The 21361-nt window shown below is 43.1% G+C and overlaps 1 protein-coding gene across 1 annotated transcript in view; it reads right to left on the bottom strand.

Moving 5' to 3' along the window:
* Positions 1-21361, bottom strand: part of Mtr (5-methyltetrahydrofolate-homocysteine methyltransferase) — a 69043-nt gene that overhangs the window by 20384 nt on the left and 27298 nt on the right. Inside the window, exons 13-21 of the mRNA XM_032884495.1 lie at positions 21183-21323; positions 18095-18280; positions 14077-14256; positions 11382-11498; positions 10664-10804; positions 8707-8796; positions 7479-7631; positions 6082-6189; positions 5061-5161 (exon numbers count right to left, since the gene is read on the bottom strand). Of these exons, the coding sequence (XP_032740386.1) occupies positions 5061-5161; positions 6082-6189; positions 7479-7631; positions 8707-8796; positions 10664-10804; positions 11382-11498; positions 14077-14256; positions 18095-18280; positions 21183-21323 (1217 nt within the window). The remainder of the gene's footprint in view (positions 1-5060; positions 5162-6081; positions 6190-7478; positions 7632-8706; positions 8797-10663; positions 10805-11381; positions 11499-14076; positions 14257-18094; positions 18281-21182; positions 21324-21361) is intronic.

Raw genomic sequence — 21361 nt, 5'->3', positions numbered from 1 at the left:
TTAAATGGAGGGGTCGGACTCATTCTAGCCGAACAGATTCACTTTGAACCTGAAAAGTCAGGGGAAAAGCAGAGACTGGGTAGGCTGCTACACAAATCCAGACCTCAAACCAGCAATGGTCTGGCCTAGTATAGCAGCAGTACAGGGGATAAGCCGGTCATATCCTGTAAGCACTGTAAGAGAAACAACACCCAGGGGGTTGGTAAAAGTGTTTTGAAACAGGGGTGAGTTGGGGAGATGGTCTTAAGATGATGACAACTAATTCTACTTTAAAATATTAGTTTACAATTTCAATATAAATGGAACCCTTTAAGCACTTACATGAGCATGTATATCTGAAGCCTAGGAAGACAGATTCACATGAAGACACTGGGGTGTTACCAATGGTAGATTATGCCGAGTTAAGACACTGGATAGATGATGTGGTTGATCGGCCTAACTACTGGGGGATTCCTGTACCTGTAGCACTAATGCTACCAGACACCTCCCTAGAAATGCAGGACTTGAGACCAAACCAAACCTTCTCCAGACGCAAGTCTCAAGACGCCCAGTGAGAAGAGACAGGAAAGGTTAAGATAGAAGAGAAGCCCAAGGGCTGAGCCTGGAAAATGTTTGAGGACGCTCAGAAAAGAAGGAACCAGAAGAAGGGTGACAAGCAGTGGTCAGTGAGACAGACTGGGAACCTTGAGCAAGGGGACTGGGAAACAACGTTAACCTGCAACTTCTGAACCTGCTTTCAATATGCCTCGCTGGGAAACGACTGAAATATTTACAATTTTCTACACGTAGTAAGTTTACAGCTTCATGAAGGCAGTACTTCCAGTCTTGAGCACCAATCTCGCACCTCGGCTGCCCCACAGCATCTTCAAGGGCACACAAACGAATTTCGTGGCACACTTCAGAAACAGAAGCTCTGAGTTAGGGGCCTGCATGATAAGCAGTACAGCTGAGGCATTTCCAATGTGCCACAGAGACCATTAAAACCAAACAAAAACCAGAAGCATCTCAGGGGATACTGCAGATACATTTTGAAAAAAAAAAATAAATTAGCATTACCAGCTAGATATAGGGAAGAGAAACCAAGGCAGATCCTAAATCATGATGGTTCAGGACCATGACCGGCTAAAACCCACAAGTTTCCACCCCCCCACCATTCTCTCTCACTTCTGCTTGTTTCCCGCCACTCACCCTCATCCTTTGCTACCCCTTGCTCACTTTAAGTGGGAAATACCCCATGTCTTAAGTTCAAGGCCACCCTGGAAAACACAGTAATACTTATGTGGAAAAAAGAAAGAGTGAGGAGGGAAGAAAGTTGTGAAAAGTGTTAATGTTACAATGTTCTTCCTAAGTGTTGGTAAGATGGCTCTGTGGGGAAAGGTATTTGCCACTAAACCTGACATCTTGAGTTGAATCCCTGGAACTTGAATGGTGGGCATAACCAGCTCCTGAGATGTTGTCACTGACTTCCACAAGCACTTATGTATGTATACACATACACATACTGTTTTAAAAGTGTAAAAACGGGGGCGGGGGGGTTTGATTTAGGTATGCATTGTTCTAGGGATTCAAATTTGAAAAAAAAGTTACAGAACATGAGTTACCCCTCATGGGGTTACATGGTATCCAGTGCTACTTTAAATTACAAAGAATTTAGAAAATAAAGAGAAAAACTAGTTATTTTCCTATTCAGAGCAATCATAAAGAAAAGCAAAACTGTGCATATACCCAAGATGACTTAAGCCTCCATCAATGAATAAACTGGTAAAGAAAATGCAGTAGTCACATGGAATGAAATACTACTCAGGCATAAAAAGAATGAACTCTATCATTTTCAGGAAAATGGAACTGGTGGTCATTATGTTAAGTAAAACAATCCAGATACAGAAATATGATCTCTTTCCTCTCAAGTGAAGAAACTTGAGTTGACCCTGCAGTATGAGAAAGTTGAAGAGTAGTTAACAGAGGTAAACAGGGTGAGGAGGAGGGGAATAAAGAGCTGGGTGCAGAAGGATGAGCTCTCATGTGCCATAGCAGTGCAGGTTCCTCTGCACACAACCTACTGTGCATTAATTATGAAGAACCGGGAAGAGTAAGTCCTCTTCAGTAAGGATACACACGGCAACAAACGCTAGATCAGTATATATTGTACACATGTGTTTTAATGTCATACTGTGCTTTGTAATTGTAACTTAGGAATATATATTTCTTGTTAACTAAAAATGGAAAGAGGTAGGTGGAGGCAGGAAAGGGGAAAGGAAGGAGTACAGATGCTGCCACTTCCAGACTGCTGTCCCTGCAATTCCCACAACCGACCACTAGATGGAAGCAGCCTACCAGTCCAGCGCCCAGCTGTGAGTCCTTTTTTTTTTCCCTTCCACTTGAGGTTAAGTTAAGCAGTACTCACAGGGTCTATTACTGTTGTTTCCCCCTTCTCTCCCTCCGCCCCATCCTAAATTTGGATCATTTGAAGTCAGAATATCTATCCTAAATCTGGGCCATAACTTCTGGTGGCAGCCTACATGAAAGGACACGGAAGAAGGAAGCTTTGCTTGCCCAGGCTGGCCTGGAACTCACTCTGCTGTCCACCCACCTCTGCATGAAGTGGGATCTAAAGCTATGGGATTAAATACATGCACCAGCATACCTAGCCCATTCTTACTTTTAAAAACTAAATTCTTGAAAGTCCTTTCTTCAAAATATGACAAGTGAAAGGCCTCTCTCTATTACTCATAACACCATGAGGTCCTGAGGAGAGACTAGATTACCATGAGCTACCCTTTCTCTGCCAATAGGCAGATTTTCTTATATAACTAGTGTAGGATGATGTCACAGGTGAAGGCAGGTACAAGATAGAATGAGGCCTGTCATTGGACAAGAAGGGAAGATGGGCGGGAGAAAAAGTTTGCGGGAAGAGGAGACTGGAAGGGAAGGAAACTGGAGGAGGAAGCCGCGGGAGAACATGGAGGCGGATGTTGAGATTCCACTCTGCACCTTTACAGGTTGTTGTGGATGTTCTTAAGGGATGGATGTGTACAGGGCTTTGTATGCTTAGGTGGGCAATTGTATCTTATCAATTGGATCAAAGTTATTGTGTTGTGTGTTCTTTCTTGTGGTGAATTAAGTTTAAGAGACTGTGTGGCGGCTGGGACACTGGGCCGCCATGGAATTGGGATGTATATTTCTGGCATGGTGGCAGCCTGCCTTGGGGACTGGATAGGTAGAGAGATTGTTGCCAGGCTCAGGGAGAGGCCATCGGCAGTGTGATATGGGATGGAGCAGAGCGGGTGAGAGGCTTTGCTGACTGAGATTAAGATATTTATCAGGCATCTTGGGGCACTATGGTACCGAACCTAGTCGGGATAAAAGACAGCATTTTATTTTTTATAATTTTACAATAACTAGTGTTAAATGGGAAAAGTATATAACTATCTTTTCTATAGTTGAGAGAGTCTATCTAAAAATCAACTGTCATGCAATCAATTATCTGATCAAAATACTTCTGAATATTCCAACTTATTTCTCAATGGAAAATCTGAATATTAATGAGTCAATACATTTAAAGTTGATGCAGGTGAAAATAATACTGGCAAGTAAGTGACAGTACAGAACAGAGGCTGACACTTCATTTTAATGAACAGTAAGTAGATGGTGGAAACTACAGTCCTGATTTTCAAGACTAGGAAAGAAAGGTAGAAAGAGTGGCCATGGGAAAGCTGCCCTCCTGACACGGCCAGCCTCTGCCTTCCTGAGTGGAATCCAACCAGTGTTCCAGACAGAGACGGGTCAAGTGTTGAGAGGAGAGAGGCTAAGCAGCCTCACTACTAGCTGACAGCAGCAAACAGAACACAGGAGCCATAGCACCAGCAAGATCCTCCACCAGAGAAAAGGCACAGTGGAAAGCAGCCATGACTCCAAAGGACTGCTGACAGGACACTGGGACCAGGCCAGGGATTAGTGACTTTTCCATTGAAACATACTGTGAACCAGGGAAAATGTAAACTTAATAAAAACCATTAGCTTATCTGGAAGTAACATTGCTATGAATAATTATTTGTTACTGAGTTATAAAAAGGGAGTTTTACCTTCATGTATCATTCCAAATACTACGTCATCAACACTGTGATGGCTGACCTTGCTTGTCACTTCACTACACTTTGAAGTATCTAAAACCCTAGCAGCTGGGTATCATTGTGAGAGACTTTTCTTGGCTAGATCATTTGAGGTGAGAGATCTACCCTAAATCTAGATCATTTGAGGTCAGAAGATTCACCCTAAATCTGGCCATTCTTTCTCAGTGGCAGCCCACATAGAAGGACATTGAAGAAGGAAGTGTCAGCTTTCTGTCAACCTTCCCTCGCTCTACTTCTTTAGGATTCCAAAGTGCACTGGAAACTAGCAGCTCTTTAGGACTTCCCTGGAACTCTAGCACCAGATTGTGACTTCAAATACATCCAGTCTCACTGACTGAATAACTACTGGATCCTGGCCTTACTGTCAGGAAACCATCACTGTTATACTATTTGGAAAGTCTAAATAATAATATTAATAATTAATAACTGCCTCTTTAATAAACTCATTACTGATATACAGACATATATTAGTTTATTTTGCCAGTTCTGTCCCATAGAGAACCCTAATCATCAAGAGACATAGAGGGCAGTTTGACAGGTAAAGACAAAGCCTTCCTAGAAAGTCTGTGTTACCAACTGTCCTAAGAGCCCTGGTCAGTTTGCTGAGTGGAAAAGGGTAAAAGCTAGCCCTGAAAAGCCTGATGAGCAGTGAGAGTGACTACGTCCAACAGATTCTCAAGAAGGCTCCCGGCTGCCTGACCCCTAGAGATTACTTCCCATTCTCTATGTCCTTTAACAAATACATACTTAAGAGATATATAATTATGAACCTATAAAAGAAAAGCTGTGTTCATAGCTGTAGAACCAAAAACCAAAACAAAAATCCCACCTCATTCATGGCTATACCTTACCCCAGCCCTCTCACCCAGTAAAACGTTTACATTCCTCTTTTAAACATGAAGGAATTGAAGAAGTGAGATCTTGACTTACCTGAAATTATTACAGCCCAGTACCACACCAACGATGTTCTTGCCGATGTCATGCACATCACCTTTAACAGTGGCCAGCACAATGGTGCCTTGGTAAGGGTCCTGTGAAGTAAGGCAAGCAGTTGAGCATGCATTAGGGGTGGGGTCACCAGGAAAGACCATCTGGGTCTCAAGAGCCACACAGGTGTTGGCAGAGGAATACCAGAAGCACCTCAAAGATAAACTGGGGACCCAACGCTCTCTACTTGAAGCTCTGTGCCTCCCACAAATTCAAAGGAGGCCTCCCTAGCATGTTAGCACAGGGATTTCAACTGAGCTCATAGGTTCTAGCATCTGAAAAAGTTGGCATCCTCATATAGAAACACTCCTACAGTGAAAGACTACATCTTAAACCCTGAAATTGCTGAGGTATTGCTGAGAGTTGGGGGGGGGGGGGTAGAGAGAGAGAGAGAGAGAGAGAGAGAGAGAGAGAGAGAGAGAGAGAGAGAGAGATTAGGCGACTGCAGATTACCTCAGATTTTGAAAGAGCCCAGTGCAGGGTGTATAAGCATCTTTCTTTCCCTGGAACAGTTCATTTGTACAATGACAGCAACAAGAAAGTGATGGGAAGAAAAGGCATGCAGGCAAGCATCATCTCTCTAATTCAGCCAACCGCAAATTAAGATTCTTAATTTAGAATTCTGGTGTCCAATGTTGTCTGAATTTCACAGGGTTCTAAATAAGTAAAAGGCTAACGGCTGATTCTGGTGATGTAGCCAGCAAGGATGAATGGGATCTACATGTAGTACAAGGGCACACCTAAAACGTATTCAGGAAGGGCTTTCTAAAAGCAAACCTGCTTCCTCCAAACCTGACTCAGCAGGCAGAGTACCTGCTGCGATGGGCCTGAGTCAATCCTCTGAGCTCACAAACAGAAGGAGAACACCCTTCATCAAAGCTTTACTGACGATGTTCCCAACCTCAGAAAAGCAAGTCTTTCAGGCTTGCTGAAAGAGGCCCCAGGCCTGGACTAAATGACTTGCCTCTTCTTCAACCGAACCATTAAGCACCCTGGCTTCTTCTCTTTCTTTTTCCATGAAAGGGATAAGGTGGCCAACAGCCTTCTTCATGACACGGGCTGACTTTATAACCTGGAAAAAAAGCAGAATTGGGCACCATTAGCAAACCATCACATGACTGCCAATGTTGGTCACTTAAGAATGTCTGATTTGACGTTCCTGGATTTCTATAGTGAAAAATTTACTGTGTCTCTGAATTCAATGCATCTTTTAAGTTTCATGTTTTAGTACAATTCATCCCAGCATTCTATGAAGAGGATTTTAACTCACTTAAAACTGAGGTTTACGAAGAGGCCCTCTGAGCTTTTTACATACTTCAGAGCCCCTTACCTAGATGCTCATCAAGGACTTGCTAAATGATAGTTTTAAGTACTTGCTATAATAAAGAATTATGGGGGCTGGGGATTTAGCTCAGTGGTAGAGCGCTTACCTAGGAAGCGCAAGGCCCTGGGTTCGGTCCCCAGCTCAAAAAAAAAAAAAGAACCAAAAAAAAAAAAAAAAAAAAAAAAAAAAAAAAAAAATTATGCCTTTACTTAAAACATACTATTTAAAGACCTAATATTTAAAAGAGTAACATTATTTTCAAAATATGCATTCTTAAAGATGACCACTGGCTTTTCAAGTCAAATATTGTTATTAATATTACATTTATCTTAGGTGGACACTGAGGTAAGAGGTGGTATGGTGTCAATAGCCAGTTTTGACATCCAGGAGGTAAACTGAGGCAGGCAGCAGATGGAGGTCAGTGCTGAGAGCAGTTGATGGGCAGTCCAGATACTGACAGGGGTTGCTTAAAATGGCAGCCAGTGATTAGAGAAATTACTCAGCAGATTCTTCTCTATGGGAACAAAGCTTAATTTACTGGGGCTGGCACTCCCTGTGGCCAGTGAAAACTCTGAACTCTTTTAATTCCTTGGGGGCAGATAGAAAGAAAAGGAAAGAGAAAACTCTCTCTCAGGTTCTCTCCCTCTCTTCTCTCTCTCTGACTCTAATAACTTTATACATACAAACACATACACTTACATACAGACAGACATGTACATATTCACACATAGATTAGATGGGGCAAGGCTCCAGCAAGCAGGCTCCAAGCATCCCACACAGACGTACAGTCACCTCCTGCATGGCCCTTGGCAGTATGGAAATACAGAAAAGAAGAGTGTGGTGCTAAGAATGCCTGCAAGCTTTCTAGTCTATATACACTGTGAAGATGGACTGGCCGGGAATGGTTCCTAAATATACCCAGAGAAGGAGTGACCAGATAATGCTTTCAAGCTCTGTCTATTCTGCAACCTTAGAAAACACTATTTACTGAAAAACAGAAAAAAGGGAATGTTAGAATTTCTCTCTATTTTGCCAACCTGAGGTAGAAACATTTTTCCAGCTCCAAAAAGATCACCAACCACTTTCATGCCATTCATCAGGGGCCCTTCAATTATATTCAGAGGCCGGGGGTATTTTTCCCGGTTTAACCTGGCTTCTTCAGTATCTTCAACAATGTGCTTTTCAATGCCCTTAAAAGAAAAAAAGAAAGAAGTAAGGGAAGGGAACAAACAGAAAACTGTATTAAGGCCAAAACCAAAGAAAGAATCACACAGATGCTTAGAACGTGAACCCCAGATCAGCCAGCCAGTCTGAGTCCTTGCTCCATCACCAACACAGCAACTCACTAAGCTTTGGTTTCCTCACTTACAGAATCAGCAAAGCACCAACTTCATGTTTTTGACAATCACTGTGATATAATTTATCTTCGGAGCCTAGCTAATAATAGGAGGTAAGTACACAGAAAAAAAAAAGGTATTAGTGAAGAGGAGGAATGTAGCTCAGCGGTAGAGTATGTGCTTAACATGTGCGGAGGTCTGCGTTCAAGCAACTGGTTATATGCTGATAAATACACACATCTATGAAGTGTATCTGCTCAATGAGGTATGGTAGTGCATGCCTTTAATTCTAGCATTCAAGAGGCATTGGCAAGAGAATCTCCTTAAGTTCAAGGCTGGCCAGGGATACACAGTAGTGTCCTGTCTCAAATAAATAAATCTGTCTCTTCTCTCACTATAACACTTGGCTAGAACAGGATTCAACGGGATAAAGATTGTTAAAAGGTGAAGTTAAAAAGTATCAGCAATGAAAACAAAATAAAACAAACAAAACAAAATACCATGGAACTTTCTTTCCCTCTTGCCTGGCCATTGCTTACAAGCCTTCCTCCAAAGCCCAGGATCCTCAAGAATTGGAGGATACAAATAGTCGACAAACTGAAATATGTGACTCTCAGAAGAATTAAAAGTTGAATTCTAGAGCCTCACTACAGGGACTGGGGAGGGTTCTTGACCTCAGAACTACTAATTGCAAGCCCTGGTTATGCATGTGGGCCTATCTCGCCCACTACAGCCACTGAGTTCCAGAGCACCGGCCACACCCATCTATGAAAATGGAACTCCCCTTTAGACACTGGCAGACAGACATCTTCAGGTTAAAAGTCAACAGTCAAAAGTCTAGGGCATCTCCCACTGCAACTACGGTCAGCAATGGCACCTGGGAGCCAGACTGAGCCACCAGGCTTCCAGGACAGGCTCTGGTACTCACCTTCACAAGAGCATACTCCAGGCGCTCTTCAATCGAGCCATTCCTCCACTCATCTGTCTGGATGACTTTCTTCCCTCCTTTGCCATGAGTCTGAATTAAAAGTAAGACCAAGAAGTGGATACAGATGGTATACAGTGAACTCTTTGCAGCAATTAAAAAAAAAAAAAAAACATTGTCTTCTTCTTCCTTTAAGTTCCCGGACCCCAGGGTGTGCAACATGAATCAAGACTGAAGTAAGTGGTGAGAGAGAAGAAGAAATATTTTAAATTTGAACTTTCAGTAGAGAAAAGTAATGGTTATTTTTTTTTTCCCTCTTTCCTAAAACTTAACAACTGGCATCAAAATATTTCTAGGACACAGAGTTACTCTCTAACACTGCAGCTCTCAGGAAGGATCAACATCACACACACAACTGTAGAGGAGCTGGCAGCCATAAGCAGTGGTGGCCCACTCCTGTCCCTAGCACTTGGGAACCTAAGGTGGGAGGACTCTGAGTGCCGGGCCAACATATATGACATAATGAAACCTTGTCTCAAAGAATCCCAAAAGAAAGAAAGGCTAGAGTGAAGGCAGGATGTTCCTGGAGGTGGACACACTGGCATCGTAAGATCATCTACCTCAAGATTTTACCAGCATAAGGAAGGGAGAGGAAAACATAAAGAAGGGGAAGCTCTGAGAATGTCTGAATGTACAGGGGCTGGGGCTGAGTGAGCACAGGATGTGTAACAGCAACATGGAAGTTTGAGAGAACAGAACCAACTCAACACTGATGAAGGCCTTCAGAGAACCTCAGCCTCCAGGAAAAAAACCCAGAAAAGGGGCGAAGGCACAATACAAGTAGATTACGCCACTATGTTTCCCCTCCGCTGGTGGCACCAGGTGACCAAATAGGAAATCTCAGTGTTGAGCAACCAGGTGGCTCAAAGAACAAGCACTTGCTGTGAAGCCTGATGGTCTGACCTCAATCCCTAGAAACTGTGTAAACGTGAAAGGCAAGAGCTGGCTCCACAGCTTTCAGATTCCCACACGTGTGTCTGCAGGCCCTGGAAAGCAGGGTCAGCTCCTACTACTCAGACCCTGCAAGCCAGACAGAGCAGCTTGGTGACCAGAACCTGAATGATGAATGACTGGCCAGCAGTGATACTGCTGGAGCGACATTTATGCAAGATAAGAGAGGCCCAGTCACAGAATTTCATTCAAGTGCAGAAAGGGGGAAGATAGTACTCAAAAGTCTATAGCCAGAGTCACACTCCATTGTTTCTAAAGGAAATGCAGAAGAAGGGGAATGTGATCTGTACTGAAGGCCTGATAACAGGAAGAGAGGAAGACAGACATAAAGCCAATACATAACAGTGACCATGAAGGACGGAGTTAGGAAGAATGCTTTTTTATTCTTTATTATTATTAGTTATTATTATTTGTATGTTTTCTCAAGAGAGAAAGAAAGGAGGCATAGAGTTGGTTGGGTGAGAAAACAGAGAAGATCTAAGAGTTGAAAAGCGGAAGCAGTGATCAAAATATATTGTAGGAAAAAATTATTCTCAATAAACCATATATGTGCACATACAAGTATATATATTAAAAAATGACTAGAGGTAATAATACTTCATTCTACAATGGTTAACTTCAGGGGGCAAGATTGTAAGTGATTTTGGTTTTCTTTTGACTATGATATTCTGCGACTTTTCTACAACTTAATGTGACCTATTTCAAATTCAAAAATCAATTTAGAGAAATCTAGGTTCAGAATACTAAGCCTAGATAAGGTCTATTTCTCCCTCCTCGTCCTAATGCAACAGCTTCTCTAGAGCTGTAAAAACCATGGTGATGACAACCAATGACCCAGAGATACATTTGTTCTCCGTTTGCTCCTATTCTACAATAAAGGTCCAATAACTGCCAGTGAGTGATAAACTCTAAGACAGGAAAAGACTCCCCGGGACATGTTTCCCTTTACCTGGGCATATCGCAAGAGTTTCTCAGTAGCCTCAGAGTCTTTGTTCCAGATGAGGTCTTCACAGAGCTGAAGAAGGTCCTTATGGATATCATCATACACGGGGAGGCTGCCGGCATTGACTATCCCCATGTCCATACCAAACTAAGGGCAATAAAAAGGACAATGAGGATTTCCATTGATACCCTAAATCGGGGATCAGAGGACAACTTTATAACATAGTTAGTCGCTAGTCAACTCTGCTACAGTCTAAAGGCAGCCCTAGACAAGACACAGGTGGAGGGGTGAGGGCACTCTGTTCCACTAAAGCATCATTTAAAGGAGACAAAGCAGGCTACCCTCATTTTGTAAGCACTACTCTAAGTCAAAGTTACAGTGCCATCATTTTTGTTTCAATTATTTGAAAATTCTTATGTGTGCAAATGCACACACTTACCATGGCACATGTATGAAAGTCTGAGGACAACGTGGAGTGTTGGTTCTTGCCTTTCATATTGTTTCGGCAGGATCTCTCTCTTGTTTACCACTAGACATGCCAAGCTGGTGCTACAATCTTCCAAGGACCCTGTCTCCATCTCTCATTCTATAGTAGGAACTACTATTACACTTAAGTTTCACACGAGCTCTGAAATTTCAACACAAGTCCTCAGACTCATGCAGTGAACACTTTACTCACAGGGCCTTCTTCCCAGTACCTATGTCAAAACTGGTTTCACGGTACCTTGATTGCATGATAAAGGAAAACACCGTGCATTGCTTCTCGAATGGCGTCCATCCCTCGGAAGGCGAAGGATAGGTTGGAGAGACCTCCACTTATTCTGACTCCTGGTAATGTTTCCTGGCAAGGATGTAAAAGCATGAAAAGACTCTCTAGTTTGCAAAAGCCACCATCAGCCATAGCTTACAAGCTTTGTACAAAGGAAAAGTAAAAAGCAAGAAAGTGCAAAGTAACTGACTCTAAGCTTGTTAGGGACGAAGCCCAGTCTGCCACATTGCTGTATCGTGTGCTCTGGATCCTCTTGTACCATGTAACCCATCACCTCTTCAGTGTCACAGAGGCCCTGCAGCACAAACAGCTTTTCCTGCTAGACTTTAAACGCTGCAGGAAAAACACGACATCTGATTTTACCTCTACTACCTCTATAATGACCATGGTAGTGCATAGCAGAGAAAATTACATGAAATATTTGCTGAATAAAAGACTGGGAAAACAAAAGGTTAGGTGAATGCATCTGTAAATGCACACGTGCATACATTCCTGACCCTTGCAAAGGTGGAAGGATTCAGTAACTTAAATGAACAAGCTCTCTAACCCACCTCAGTAACTCTCACTCAGATACAGGCCTAAGTGTCCAGGGAGACAGCTTACCACTGTGTAGTCATTCTATCCCTAGACACACGCTACAGAGGAACTCAGGCACACGTGATTAACTTGTCAGGTTGGTACAAACGTAATGATAAGATTGCAATGTTGAAATCTGTTCCTTAATGTTAAAATATACTCTTGATAAATGTGGTTATGTGATACACTATTTTAGTGTGCAGTCCTGCTTTATGAGTTTCTGCTAATGATTTACTACTCGCTGTGAAGTTTATCTACCATATTTACCCATCACTCAGCAACATACTGCCATTCATCAAGAATCTTGATAATGCTTTGCATGTCAGAAATATGCACAACCATTAGGACAGAAAACTCTTTCCAGGAGTTACTGAATTCTAAAGCATTGACTACACAAACATGCTTACTACATGTAAATTCACATCACCACACTGAACTGACAACACGCATTTACCCACTGAAGCATCTGGCCAACCTGCAAAACACTTATTTTTTAATGATTATTTCTCATTGGCAAAATCAAGTTGATTATACTGATTCCTAGTTCGATTAATGAAGATCTGTTTGACCTAGCTGTGATTAAATTCCTGTCTGTAACTGCAATTAACTTTGCGCTGACCTAATACAAGAATGCTCACAACACAACTGTCCACACACCAGTTACCAACAGTCGACTGGCTAGTTGTGATTCAGGGAAACGGGAGCATATTACACGCTGATAAAAAACAGCAACAACACAGATGAAACTTAAAATGAGGCTGATATGGGCTTGGTGGCACTGGAAAGGGGGTTGGGCAAGAGGTGCGTAAGTTTAAACCATCCTAGGCTATGCAGTGAGATCCTCCGTCCAAAACAAAAAGAGGTCGAATAGCATTTTATGACTTGAATAACATCAAACTCAGAGGCCAATTCATGCTGTGTGGGCATAGAGCTGATTTTTGAGACTCCTTGGCAGACTTAATTAGAACTCTGAGGGCCTGTTTCTGACATCGCAGCTGGCAGCGCTGGTCATCAACATACAACCTTATTTTGTGTGTCTGCTAACGGCGTCCTATGGGATGGAGATGGTAGAGTAGTTAAGAGTGCACGGTGCTCTGGTAAAGAGACAAGAGGACCCATGTCCACTAGCTCACAATAACTGCTAATCTAGTTCCAGGGGATCCAACACTCCTTTGCTTCCTTTGGCACTTGGAACACATACGTAATACACGAAAGCTCAACCAGGTACACATACATATACATAAATACAAATAAATACACTTTAAAAACTCTTTATTTGATGTGCATCTTGAATATTAACACTGAATCCACGGCAAGCAGCCCTGTGACTTATGTCTGAATAAGGCGTAACCAACAGAATTTTGTTCACGGGCACACCACAGCTGTCCTGTACTTAGGAACACAAAAAGCACTACCATCGGGACCAGAGAGCATTTTCAAAAATGGAAACCACAAACCAAAGGCAGAACAATATGAAAGGGAACTGAACGGGACTAACAAGACGCCTGCTTATGGCGTAGGAGCGGACTGTCTCCAAGGTCGTCCTCATCTGACATGTGAGGCAAGCCTGCACAGACCATGTCCACAGCCAACTACAAAAGCAGCGTGGGCACTGACTCAGGTAAAAACTAGAATTCAGAACATGCACTGGCAAACACAAAAAACAATGGATAATAATATAAACTGAACATGTATATAAGTAATAAAATTACCAAAAAAAAAATCTAAGAAACAGATATCAGAATGAATTACTTCATTAAATTGAGAATTGAAATTTTCCTTAGAAAAGGAGGGATCTATGGGACAGAAGCCTCAGGCCACTTCAGAAAAGTGAAGCTACTATACGGTTCATAAGTACTTATCTCCTGTATAGACTAAATGTTTTATACATTCTCGTGTGTGTTACAAGAGCATTCTATAAAAGATTCAGTCCCTACATTCTAGAAAACGACTTGCTAAGGACAGGAAATGTTTATTCTGAGCAAATCAGTATTGTGAGTTGTAAGCATGCATTAACGCAAGTTGACAGATCTGAGCTCTATCATTGGTAAAGACAGCAAATACCCAGACTTACCTTAATGACTCTCGTTGCATGAATAAAATTGACAGCATACAAGTTATGTTCTTCCATTCCAGTACCAATGGTAAGGATGTTGGGGTCAAAGATGATGTCATTTGGATTGAAGCCCACTTTTTCCACAAGTAGATGGTAGGCTCTAGTGCACACACTGACTTTAACATCTGTTTCTGTTGCCTGAGAAATAAGCAGAAATGTGATTTACATTAGAAAAGCAAAGTGTTATCTATGAAAATGGCATATGTCACTTGTCAAAATCACTCAAATCTCAATGACTGAATTTCTTCTAAAAGCAATTATCAAACTTTTAAGTGTTCAACTTATCTCAGAACAGAATCAGTTAAAGATTTTATATTTTCACTATAATAATTTTACTCCTTATGTAAAAATTTCATTTATATGTCATACTAACAAAGTGGCTTTCTAAAGACAGAAGTGATTTAACAATTAAACTCTAAAGACAGATTAAAAAATAAGCAGCTGAGTATCAGACATGTAATTCTAGCACACGGGATGAAGAGGCAGAGCTCTGGCAGGTAGAGGCACCCTGAGTTACATGCATGAGTGCCAGGCCTCTGTGGGCTACACTGGGAAAGAGTCCTCGAAGTGCCCCACCTCTCCTGACCTGCCCGCAATGTGCCGACTACTCACAAACACCACTGTTGCTGTCTTGGGTCTCCCTGCAAGGCAGACTGAATGACATGCATTTATTCCCCACACCTGTATGCTTGTTACCATGCATCTCAAGTTGCAACTACAAATTAGTTCTGGGCTCAGCACCCAGGAAAGCAGAGACAAGTGGATTTCTTGAGTTCAAGGTCAGCCTGGACTACATAATGAGACCCTGTCTCAAAACAAAAGCAAAGCTAGAAAGATGCCTTAGCAGTCAAGACCCAAGTTTGGTTCCCATCACCTACGAGGAGGCTCACCATTGACTCTTCTTCTGATCTATAGACACTGCCTGCCAATCATGTACATACATACATGCAGGCAACATTCATACATATAAAATAAGTAAAATCTTAAAAACAAACAAAACCCTACAAATTATCCTCCTCCTCCCCCCTCAAAGAACCCTAAAAAAAACAAACCACAGATTCCAGCAAGGCTCACCGCCCTGCTCCTCAGCCTGTCATACTTAGCCAGGGCCTCTACCTCCACCACAGCTCCACCCTTTGCCCTCACTTCTCCTATGACGCTCCTAAAACCTGCCATGCTGTTGCAATCTCAGAGCCTTTCCATCCTGTGCCACCCTACCCAGACCATACAAGGCCTAACTGTATTTCACAGCTAACAAGTTTGGAGTCAACTGTCCCTTCAGATCTGCCTTAATCACTTCCTTCAAATCAGCACACCTCTGACCTTCCCCCTTCTCCTTCCCTTGGGGCATCTCTTTCCAGAGACATTAGCTTGGCAACTTACTGTTCTTGGTTATTTTATTCTCTACTATTATCTCCACTAACTGGAATGTCAGTCTCACTGGATCCCCATAGACTGTGTGTTCCATACCATGTTGAAGGGATGAGTGAGTGGGTGGGTGGGTGAGTGGGTGACTGGGTGGGTGAGTGGGGGTGAGTGAGTGAGTGGGTGGGTGGGTGGGTGGGTGAGTGAGTGGTGAGTGGGTGAGTGGGTGGGTGAGTGAGTGGTGAGTGGGTGAGTGGGTGGGTGGGTGAGTGGGTGAGTGAGTGGTGAGTGAGGGGGGGAGGGAGTGAGAGGGGGAGGGAGTGGGTGGGGGGAGGAGAGGGTGAGTGAGTGAGTTAGTGGGTGGGTGAGTGAGTGGGTGAGTGAGTGAGTGAGTGGTGAGTGAGTGAGTGGTGAGTGAGTGGGTGAGTGATGAGTGAGTGGGTGAGTGAGTGGGTGAGTGATGAGTAAGTGAGTGAGTGCTACTTTTACTCAATGTTTCTCAATTTTGTCAAGAAAGCTGACTTCGGATCAAACCTCCAAACAGCATACCCTTCAAATTGCATTCCAAATTTCTGAATATTGCTAACACAGTGTGTTCTGAGCATGGGCAGAAGGAAAACCAGTAGTCCTTTCTTAGTCCTTTTACGTTTCATGGAACTAATTACCTACTGTCACCTGCAGTCCAAAAATGATAAATGGAAGACCCTGAAAGTAATAGTTGTTAAGTTTTCAATTTCATGCCAATCTGAGAACTGTGAAGAAACCTCACGCCTTGAACTATCCTGCTCCATCCCACCTGGGATAGGAGCCATTTTTGTGTAACATCTACAAATATATGTTCACTCGATCCTTTTTACACTTATTTATTTTGGGACAGGGTCTCATTCTGTGGTCCTGGATGACTTGAAACTTGCCGTGCTACCCTAGAACTCTCAGAAATCCCCCTGCCTGTGCCCCTAAAGTGCTGGCAACAAAGGAACTGCCATGCCTGACACAGGGCCCTTATTTTACTCAGTGGCTCCTGAGCACAGGACTGGTGACGCTGACAAGCTGGGTACACTAGCAATGGCTGTAAAGCACCCTGTGCAAGTGAGAAAAACTAGCATGACAGATACTGTTAACTTCTTCCTGTTCCTAAGTTCCAAGCTTTGTGTGCAGAAAAAAGTACAGTATGGACAGGATGGGACAGGTAAGGGCACAATACTGGGCTTACTGTCACTCCATTAGAATGCATAACAATGACAAGGGTAGACTCTCAATGTGCAAAAAGATGTTCTTAAAAATATGTACTCTAGTCTCTAGGAGCCTTGCATGGTGGGAGGACCCCACTGTTGGATGGGAACACTAAGTCTCCTGAAGACCTCTTTAGTAACCTCACTTGATTGGCAAATAAAGACGGCACAGTCTGGTAATTTTTATCTGAGCCAACTGGGCACAGAGTATGCAATGTATAGACTGGGATATTGTTCCATACCAAAGACATCATGGACATGCTCCTAGGATAGGAGCTTTCAGGGCTAAAACAGCTACACTAGGACCGCTCTACAACCTAGGTAAGCCCTTGTCATATTATTCTTATGGTATCTTCTACCCCAAGAACGGTAGTTAGATTCTGGCCACCAAGTAAAAGAAACAGACCTCAGAGTGAGGCCTAGTAGAGGCCTCTGTAGGGAGCAGGTCCTACTAGGCATCATTTTGGGCGCTGTGAAACACACAGGCTGGTAAGCCTCAGATCCCCTCAGGGATTTCACAGACCCACTCGAAGCTCAGCAGAATGAGATGAAGGATGCCTCAGTCAGCTGTAAGGGACTTTTGCTTGTTTATTCTTAGTAACAGTACCTGAGACCAGCTGAGTCACGGGCTTGAGACTGGCTCCGACAATTCAGGAGCCATTGGTAATGTTAATGTCCAGACACTGAAGAACTTTTGGGGAACGATTAAGAGGTGTGGCCTTAGTGGAGGAGGTGTTGGGTGAGGGCTTTCCCAGTTTGTGTGCTCTCTCACACAGACCTTCCCTCCCTTGTAGTTGTGGATCAGAAGTAAGCTCTCAGCTAGTGCTCCAGAGCCATGTCTGCCTGTCTGCCTGCCTGCCTGCCTGCCTGCTTGCCTGCCTGCCTGCTTGCCTGCCTGCCTGCCTGCTTGCCTGCCTGCCTGCTGGCCTGGTGCCATGCTCCTTACCATGATGAACATGGACTCTAATCCTCTGCAACCATGAGCCTTAAAGCCTTTAAGTTGCTCTGGTCAAGGTGCGTTGTCATAACAACAAGATAGTAACTAAGGTAGTGCTATTCTACTACAGCAGCACAAAATGAATGGTCAGGACTCTATTTAGTTTTTCTTCCAAATGCATAACCAGCTGTCTGTCCAGTAACTTAGTGAATAATTCAACCATTTCCTATTGGAAAAAAAAAAAAGAGAGGGAGGTTCTCTATTGATATAAAGAATCAAATTTCCAGAAACATAACATGTGTGTGTGTGTAAATTTATATGCAAAGATAAAAATACGTACATGTTTATGTGCATACACATATAGCTATTTCAGACCTGGTTTTTTCTCACTGCTTTCTCACCTGGGTGACACAACAGTGCCAGCCCAAAAGAAATCACTTACCTGTCCTTCCTCATCAAAAGCCATAACCACCACAGCAGCTCCAAACTTCTTAATCTTCCTGGCCTTCTCCAGGAAGTCCTCCTCCCCCTCCTTCAGACTGATGCTGTTGACTATGCACTTCCCTTGGCAGCACTTCAACCCTGCCTCAATCACAGCAAAATTGGAAGAGTCAATGCACAGGGGCACCTGCAGCAGGAGGACAGGAAGATCATGGTTCACATATCACCACAAGTCCCCTTTGAGGGGTTCCAAAAACATTCTATTTTTTTCTTCAGGGGAACAATAAACAAATTTAGGGTGTTAGAAGTAGGATTTTAATATATGTACTTAAGCTTGAAGTTCAAATATTTAGATTAAGATCAGCTTACAGGAGACTATGTGCATGGACAGACAGGGAATTCAAAAGGCTTGTGCCTAGCGTACACTTCCAAGTACCCAACCCTAAGGCAAACACCTTCTCTAGTTTCAAGAACTCTACCCTGACTCATATTAAGGTAGAATCTCTTGCCCTTTGGGAACGACCCTCTGGTCAAGTTACTCAAATTAAATCTTCTCTTTATAAAAATAAATTCCTGAGCAGAAAAAAAAGTTATTAGAAAAGAAAACCAGATCTAATCCTCTTCCCTCCAAAATAGTAAAACTAAGACAAACAACTAGGACAAACACGTGAGAGACCATGGTCTAATCCAGCCTCTGCTCCAACAACTCACTGCTCCAAAGAAATAAGCCTGTCAGGAGAACCGACTCAGGACTGTAACAGGGCAGTCCGTCAGTACCTTACTCCCTCCACTTAAGGCACACGGTCCTCGGCTTCACCATGCTCACCAAGATAATGATTAAACGAGTAATCACAAGAGGGCAAGAGAGGCTAGAATACGGCACAACAAAAAGAACAAGGAGGTGAGGGTAGGTCTGTCTCAGCAACAGTGTCTGGCCTGTGAGGCCCTGGCTTTGTTTCCCAGTACCATAAACGCACACATGATTATTAAACTGTTTTAAAGGGGGGGGGGTGTGGTTAGGGAAATAGCATGACTGGTGGAGTTCTCGCAGGGGTCCTCAGTTCATAAACTGGTGGCACAAATCTATAATCCTAGCAATAGAAGATGAAGGCGGGAGAATAAGAGGTTCAAGGCTTTCCTCAACTTATACTGATTTCTAGGTCAGTGTAGGATATAAGACACCATTTCAAAAACAAAAACAAAAAACAAAACAGAAAACCTCTACCAATTTTGCTTTTCCTTAGAACACTAGCAATAAAGAGCTTTACTGGAAAGGGTCAAACGCAGTGGCATTAATAACCAGGCCAGTGTCTGGAAGAGCTTGCAAATAGTTTGGGGTTTTAACTCATATTTTGGGTTTTTTAGAGGCAGGGTCTTGGGTGGGGGGGAGTCCCACGATGTAGCCCACGCTGGTCTTCAGCTGTGATCTTCCTTAGCCTCCCTGCTTAGCAGCCCTTTTTTATTCTATCCTAATGGCTAAAATGTGTCCCCCAGGAAGTTTAATAGTAGATACAAGCCAGGAAAGGAAGGTCAGTGGGTGCAGCAATCAGAGCACTAACAAGCCCAGTCCTCCACAGTTAACAAGACACTCAGCACCACAAGCCACGAATTGAGTACCTCGGGTCTGATCATCTCACTTCAGAGATGAGGAAGGAGCCAGCACCAAAAGCTCGTCAGGGTGCTTAGCTCTAAAGTGAGGCAGGCTTCTTCCCAAGGCAGTTCATCAACAGCCTCCACTCACCCACCCACTCAAGCTCTGAATCAGACGAACTCTGAACCTGACAGTCTCAAAGGGCAACTTCTAGGAAAGTGGAAGAGCTTTTACTAAGTTTTAGTACACAAATGGAAGATGGGTAAATATAATTTAGTGCTTACTACAGGCTTCTCTTAAGCTCTTGCTAGGCCTAATTTGTTTTTAAATGACACCTAAATCTAAAGATATGAAACTCTAGAAAGTTTCTTTAAAACAAAAAGCAAGCAAAAAACTCTTAAAAGTCCAGGGTAGATGCAGCAGGGATTCAAGGTCAACCTTGGCTACATTTGAGTTTGAAGCCAGTCATGTGTACTACAGCAGACACCCATCTTAAAACCAACACCAACACCAACACCAACACCAGTCATGTGTACTAGAGTAGACATCCATCTCAAAACCAAAACCAACACCAACACCAACACCAGTCATGTGTACTACAGCAGACACCCATCTTAAAACCAACACCAACACCAGTCATGTGTACTACAGCAGACACCCATCTTAAAACCCAAAACCAACACCAACACACACATACACACACACACAGACACACACATACACCACATACACCACACACACACAGACACACACACAGACACACACCACACATATCACACACACACACCACACATACAGAGACATACACCACACACACGGCAGGCTAGTAGTGGGCATTACAGATGAAGCCTCATGACCCAAGTTGAGAACCAGAACACACAGAGCTTCATTTAATGATCCAAAAATGAAATGAAGTTTAGCTGGAACCCTCTAAAACATACTAAAAGACAAATACAGAAAGACTTTCACTTTTTTTTAGCATTTTTTTTAATGGCAGAGGCAGGCAGGTATTTGTGAATTCAAGGCCAGCCAGGGCTACACAGTAAGAACCTGTCTCAAAAACAAACAAGCAAACTTTTGTGCATATGTGTGCATGTCTGTGTCTGTCTGGGGTACTGTATACTCAAATGGGGGTAGGGGGCAGAGAGGTTGGATCCCCTGGAGCTGGTGTTAATAGGCAGTTGTGAGCTTGCAGAAATAAGTACAGGGAATTTAACTCAGGTCCTCCACGGAAACAGCACATGCTTTTAATCAATGAGCCCTAACTTTCACGAGTATAAACAAAGACACAATACCTTGATTGAAGCATTACACGTCCCTGTCTTAGTCTGATACCCTAACAAGGTGTCTTTTGCGGTAAGGAAGCTCTAACTGAGCTCCATTTCCCATGGTGGGAATAGAATCAGTGTAGCAGCAATAGCTAAGTGCATCCCTCTGAGGTACGATAGACAAGCTAAATGAAGGGAAACACTCTTAATGACTATAACCCTTGTACAACCTTGGCAATGTCAGGCTCCGAAGCAATGAAGTTGCAAAATTTGGTCATCGCACTGGGACCATCCAGCATGCCATCATCCATGTTGATATCCAGCACCTGAGCTCCCATTTCCACCTGTACTTTGGCAACGCTCAGGGCTTCCTGGAGGAGGAAAGGGAGAAACACGGTTAGGAGATGTC

This window comes from Rattus rattus, chromosome 14, assembly GCF_011064425.1.
Source record: "Rattus rattus isolate New Zealand chromosome 14, Rrattus_CSIRO_v1, whole genome shotgun sequence".
Classification (NCBI taxonomy): domain Eukaryota; kingdom Metazoa; phylum Chordata; class Mammalia; order Rodentia; family Muridae; genus Rattus; species Rattus rattus.
Note: the sequence above shows the minus strand (reverse complement) of the source record. Positions and strands in the feature narration are given on the sequence as shown.